General features: G+C 35.3%; 1 protein-coding gene across 1 annotated transcript; it reads left to right on the top strand.

Moving 5' to 3' along the window:
- Positions 1-315: 315 nt before the first annotated feature.
- Positions 316-6,232, top strand: LOC132838111 (endothelin-3). Its single transcript, XM_060858270.1, has 4 exons — positions 316-666; positions 1,456-1,699; positions 3,411-3,548; positions 4,132-6,232. The coding sequence occupies exons 1-4, from the start codon at positions 591-593 to the stop codon at positions 4,145-4,147; spliced, it is 474 nt and encodes a 157-aa protein (XP_060714253.1). The 5' UTR covers positions 316-590; the 3' UTR covers positions 4,148-6,232.
- Positions 6,233-6,805: the final 573 nt, after the last annotated feature.

The following is a 6,805-nucleotide window of genomic DNA, read 5'->3' on the forward strand; positions in this document are numbered from 1 at the left end:
CTTCTTTAAATTATATAATAAATTTATAAATTCTATAAATATATTTGGTATCATTCTGAAAGCTGATATTGGAAAAGGGAAAAAATATTAATGTACTAAATATATATATAGCTTACGTACTAAAGTCTTAAATTGTAATGTTGTTGTAGTTGATGATGATCATGCATGTCTCATGCAGAAATATCTTTTGTTTTGTTTGCCCCATAATCCAGAGCTGCAGGTGATGGTTATATCACAGGGTTGCAGTGGAGAAGGTGGTGCTCTGCTCTATAAAAACCTGTTTGCTGCACGTTAGAACAGTCAGACACACTAACACGTACACACACCCACACCCACACACACACACCACACTCTCCTGGATGTGCGTTAAAACTCCATAACTAACGTGTCTCTGGAGCGTGAGACGCGTGTGGAGCCACGTGAGACGCGCACGGTTTCACCTGTAATATGCGGAGCATCTGCATGAGAATGTGGTTTCCTGGATGTCGGAGCTTTAGATTTAGAAACATTCTGGGACTAATTTGAAAACCTCTTGATCATCGAGCACGGGTTCTTTTTTACATTTTTTTTTTTTTTTTTTGCGAAAACCCATGGGAATGGCCAAGACGTCGCTTCTGGATTTGGGCGTTTTGATTTTAATCGGATTAACAGCCGCACGTGCAAAAGGTATTATACATTTCTATTAAAGATGATATTGATGATAAAGATTGTCGTAAGAAGTTGGAGATTGTTAGAGAAAGTCTTGTGGATTAATTATTGGAATCTTTGAATTGTTTCTCGTGTGTTTTGGGAGGCTGAGGAGGCTTTGCCTTACACCGGGAATGTATTATTATTATTACTGTTATTATTATTGTTGTTGTTGTTGTTGTTATTGCTGTTGTTAATAATAACAACAACAATTATAATAACAATAATAATAATGTTATTATTATTATTATTATTAGTATTATTAATATTATTATTACTACTACTACAAATGGATTTATTGTTGCAAAATAAAATAATGCATTTGTATATAGAATAAACATCAAACCCTTTTTTAGATGTTTTTCCGATTTTCTTTTTTATTCACTTATTCATCCTGGGGGAAAAAATGAATTGTGAATTTGTACATTTATAAATTGTGACACTCACCTAAAGACTGACTTTATAGTCAGTTTACTTACAGGTATGTTTTATTTGGAAGGTGAGAGGAAACCGGACAACCCTGAGGAAGCCTCATGACCACAGAAATAACATAAAATATGTAATAACGCGTGAAAACGTTTTGCTATATTCAGCAAACCTAAATATCGTGATACACGAGTGTTGTTTAATAAATACATATGGCTCAGTCCTGTACATGTGATCGCTCAGTAAAACCCAAACAGCTTATTTGTTATTTGTTGATTTATTGTTAGACTCGTTTTTATATCACACAGAAACTCACCCATTTTATGTCCTGAATATTTTCAGGCGTTTCACTGCACCGGCTTGTCGCGCGCGAGGACAACGCGTTTGAGCCCGAGCGAGTCAGCACTCCATCGGCACCGACGGCACGAGCGCACGAATCCGCCGACGACCACGACGACGTCGTCACAGGATCGTCGTACGACTCTCTTCCGCGGAACAGAGTCAAGCGGTGCACGTGCTATACGTACAAAGACAAAGAGTGCGTTTATTATTGCCACCTGGACGTCATCTGGGTGAACACGCCGGAGTGAGTGCGCGCTACTCTTACTATTAACTTATAAGAAAGGTTTAAACAAACAAACAAACAAATAAAAAGACAGGCAAACAAACAAACAAACAGGCAAACAAACAAACAAGCAATCAGACAGACAAACAGGCAAACAAACAAACAAGCAACAGACAGACAAACAGACAGACAGAGAAACAAACAGACAGACAGACAAACAGACAGATAGACAAACAAACAGACAAACAAACAAACAGACAGACAAAAAATAAACAAACAAGCAAACAGACAGACAGACAAAACGTTACCTTCAGGACAAAATGGACCAAAAGTTTAATAGTTAGATATAATTTGTTTTATTGTTGATGAAGACCAATTCGGTATTTTCTTAAATGAGCAAGCATACATAAAAATATTGAGTAAACAAACAAGCACTCGAATTTCTATTACAAAGATTATTTCTTGGTTTTCCCTAAACTAATAATTGGTTAAAAAATAAAAATAATTTCTATTTAAATAAAATTAAGGAACTAAAATCTTATCTTGTCTTCATAAAACAAACAAACAAACAACAACAAATAAATAAATAAATAAAGAAATAGATACCCAAATTTAGATATCATGTATTATTTGAGTAAATGAGTAAGTTTTACTTTCCTTACAAAGTGCTAAAAAGAAAAAATTAAGTTTTTTTCTGGAAACACAACTATTTCGTAAAAACTAATATTATTTAACTCAATGCCACATCTACATTTATGCTGTTTTCAAAACAAACAAACAAAAAGGCTCACAACTATAAAGGTCTTAAGAAATGACTTTATTATCTGCATTAATACAGGATCCCTGAGTTATATCTCTGTTCTTTTCATGACACGTAATGACTATTGACTCCTGAACGTTTAACACGATCTGTATTGAGAAGGTCTGGATTTGTTTCACGATAAAAATGTGAACATAATGTTGTGGTATCTAAAGGCTAATGAGTCTAATTTACATCCACTGCTAAATAATGAATCTAATGGGATGTCTTAACTAAGTAGTGAATCTTTTTTAAGGTTTAAGATTAAAGTTAAGCTAAAGTTTAAGGTTTTCACGTGTCTTAGAGGAGAAACCTGAAATCGTCCTGAACAGAATTCAGACGTTTCAGTTGAAAATTTTACAAGTCAAAATGTGTCTGAAACAAATTGAGTTCAATTTTACCCAAAATTCGCTCTATCAAGCAACAAATTTCCTCTTTTACTTATAAGGCACATATAATGTTGAGTTTTTCAGCTTTGATAATAAACATTACTAAGTATAAAAGCTTTTAAGCAGATAGTTAGCTTATATAAGCTTCTTCAGAGGATTTACAAAGAAAGCTATTTGTATTTACACTCTCTTAAAGTACATACACTTACCAGAGACGCTATAGACATCTACTAGCTAAAAGCTCAGCTATTTTTTTTTAAATTTGTATTACCCATTTGTTTTACAATGATAGAGTTATACGTTTTCCTTCCCTTTTTTTTTTTTTTTTTGAAGAAAAAGGAACTCGTGGGGAACTGAAGAAAAGTCGGACCACTTGGTCCACTACCAAAATAGGATTTGTTGTTTTGTGATGTCATACGTAATTTGCATAAAATAAATGTTTGACTGTTTGAAAAAAGTTCACTGTAAAGGATCAAATGTAAAAATAGTAGGTTTACTGTATTGTGATTGACGATTCTTTCTTCCTCTGTGTGTGTGTTGACAGGCGCATTGTGCCATACGGCATGTCAAGTTACAGAGGATCTCAGCGTGCCCGGCGCTCTGCAACAGAAGGTGGAAAGATGCAGCGATGTGTGTGTGCTCTGCAAAGCGACTCACATTGCAACAGCTTCTGTGGGAAAAGGTAATCATTTATAGTTATTTGACAAATCACAGAGCTGCTGAATTCCCTGTAATTTCATCTGCACCACTTAGAGAAGTACAGATGAAAATAACAGGCTTACATGATTGTGCTTGATAGTTTCGATAAAAAGTGTGATTTTTGTTGTTTAATTCTTTACGGAAAATAAGTAGAAAAAATGCAACATGGGCTAATTTGCTGTGCCAAAATTGGAGGAGTAAAAGAAAATTTAGGACATGGTGTTATTGTAAAATAATGGTTTCGGGGTAGTAACAGTAACCCCATTGTTGATTATTTTAGTATAACGCTGCACCAAGTGTTTTATTCTTCGTATAGCTCAACAATATGTGAATTATTAGGATTTTTTTAAAATTTATTTTACACCATTATTAACCAGTTACGGTTAATGTTGTGGCACGTTCATGAAAAGTGTTCTGTTTGGACACTAAACAGAAGAGCTTTAGCTTTTAACCCTTTAGATTTTCATTTTGCTGCACCTTTGAGCAATAATTAAAAAGAAAAAAAAAGACTTCTTTCACCAGCTGATGGTTTGATTGTTATGTTTGTCTTTGTCTCGTCCTATAAGGGGGCGGTTACCCTGACCATCTGTTGCTGGACAGCCAATCCATGCTAGAAACGTCCTTCCCATGCATTCTTCTGTCCTAACACCTGGACTTACCTTAGAGAAAAGCAGCTTATCTGTCTGAAGAGGAGGACTAATTCCATTATCCAGAGAAGAGACATGACAGGAAAGAAGAAGAACACAATGGAGGGTTTGTGGAATGCTTAAGCAACTAACGAGCCTGTAGAATAAGATTGGAGTGCGATTCAAACAGCGGATATTTAACACAACAAACTGGCCTCATGCTAATTCATCATGTTACAGCTCGTCTTTTGCACCCAACACCCGAGGCCGGCTTTTTCCACTGACTATTGGCTCTGCTTTGTCGGTATTAATCAAAGACACGCAGAGCTAAGAATCAAGACTAACCACTATAACAATCTGATTTCCGAATCACAGATTATCAGATTCGATGGCTGTACACTGTAGATACTAAGACGACGTCGATCTGTTTTCTGATTTTGCAGCCAACAATACCGTGTGGAAATGCTTCTCATTAGATGGCACTTAAATAAGGACTCGTTAAAGAAGAAAAAAAGAGAACTATACAGAAAGCAAGACGTTTTCATCTGTTCATATACCAGTAATTAAAATGATCTGTTTTATAATATAAACTTATTATAAACTATATTTTTACTTGTGTAACTTTGGGCATTGCGTCACATAAACAATTTCAGCATACAAATTCTAACAATTTATTTTGCCGTATTGTGTGATATAATTGACGTGATTCACCTTTTTATGACAATTGGTGACAATCACAATGATTGTGATTATTGGTGGTCTTTGAGGTATCCTACTTTTCATTAACTTCAGAATTCTAATATAGTAGATGTCATTACGCATACTGGCTGTCCAGATAAAACTGTGTGTGTTCATTTGTTAATGTCATTCGATTCCTCCATTTATAACTACGTTCTGGAATGTCTGTGAAAGTTATTTCCTGTACTCATTTTATAGCAGCTATAAATAGTCGTTCCTTCACCAGCCTTTTTGGACAACCGGACAGTTGTAGATTTGGAAAAAAAATTACCTGGTCTTTTTCCAGTCTCATGCATCATTTATGCAGATTTGTTGTGTCTCTAACATATTAGTCTCAGTTTAGTGTTTTTGTCTGACAGGAGTGCAACCTGATGTACACTTCTGCTGTTGTAGCTCATACAATCTGAGATGCTTTTCCTGAGATGCTTTTCCGTTCACTACAGTTGTAAAGAGTACTTATTTAAGCTACTATAGACTTTCTGTCAGCTAAGATCAGTCTGGTCATTCCCCTCTGATCTCCCTCATCAGATCCTCAGCACATGCTGGGTGCTTTTTGCTTTTTGCACCATTCTGTGTAAACTTTTTCATGGTAGCAAATCAGCAGTTTATGAAATACTCAAACTAGCCCATCGGATACCAACAATCATGCCACGGCACTTCGCGTGAACATTAACACGAAGCTTTTTACCTGTACCTGCGTGGGTTTTTGCTATACTGCCATGTGTTTGGCTGATGAACTGGCATGAAGGTACAGGTGTTCCTAATAAAGTGGCCTGTGTGAGTATGTATAGATTCCCTAGATTTTCCCAGACAATGGTTCTTCAAGCATTCTCAGCTTCCTAAAAGAATTGTAATAGGAGCTCTATCTGCCAAGGAGACCTTTAGAGTTAAGTATCATGACCATATATGGACATATTAATACAAGAGCACTGTTAGTTCTTGCTTCTGATTGGCCAGAAGATGTTGTGAGGGAACGACTGTTTTTATATCTGTTGAATAAAGAAAATGCCATCTAATATTTCTTATTATATGTTTACTAGATGTATTTATTCATTCAGAGAATCGATTCGAGAATCAAAAACATCTGAAAACAGGTTTAATCCTATTATATTTGCTTAAACAAGCTAAATATTATTTGAAATTAATTATTTAATTCATGGATGTTCCCCAACACTAAATGAAACTCAATACAGATAAAAAGTGACATTCTATAATGAGTAAGAATGTTTAAATGTTAGCCGATTTTAGACTTATCTGTGTTTATTACACTACATTTCATCTCAAACAATAATAAACCATTAGTACACGACAGGCTGTTGCTCAGTTTGTTGCTTTTTTGTGAGGAAATTTGTTTGATCAAAAATATTTGACCAAATAGAATCTGAAATGTCTGCTAAATGAAATAACTTCTTGAACCGTCGTAGAAAATTCAATAGCACTCTTGCGTGTGTGATTCGGTTAAGTTTAATTGCGGAATTATATATATTCGTATATTATTTAAAATGACACAAAAATACCAGAGCGTAAGAATAGTGTTGTGTTACCCCATGTATATAATTTAACATCACTAGAAGGGAACTGAACAGGAAGTATTCTTGGCACTCAGTCGTGTTTGCACAGGAGGTGTTGGTTTTACATGCTTTCTTCCATGTGAACTGGACACCGGAGCGTAATTCCGAATTCTAGCGCTTGCTGATTTTGGCTCTTGAGTGCATTTTATCTGTAATACACGATGACACGGCTCTAATGGGTAAAACAGAGGCCCTGTTTTTGTTTTGGTAGAAAACATAGTATTAATCCGGGTGCAATTATAAACTAACATTCTGACAGTTTGAATCGCTTTCATTGTCTCACTAAGCCAGATAAAGAGAAGATA

Source organism: Tachysurus vachellii, chromosome 22 (genome assembly GCF_030014155.1).
Source record: "Tachysurus vachellii isolate PV-2020 chromosome 22, HZAU_Pvac_v1, whole genome shotgun sequence".
In the NCBI taxonomy this organism is placed as follows: Eukaryota; Metazoa; Chordata; class Actinopteri; order Siluriformes; family Bagridae; genus Tachysurus; species Tachysurus vachellii.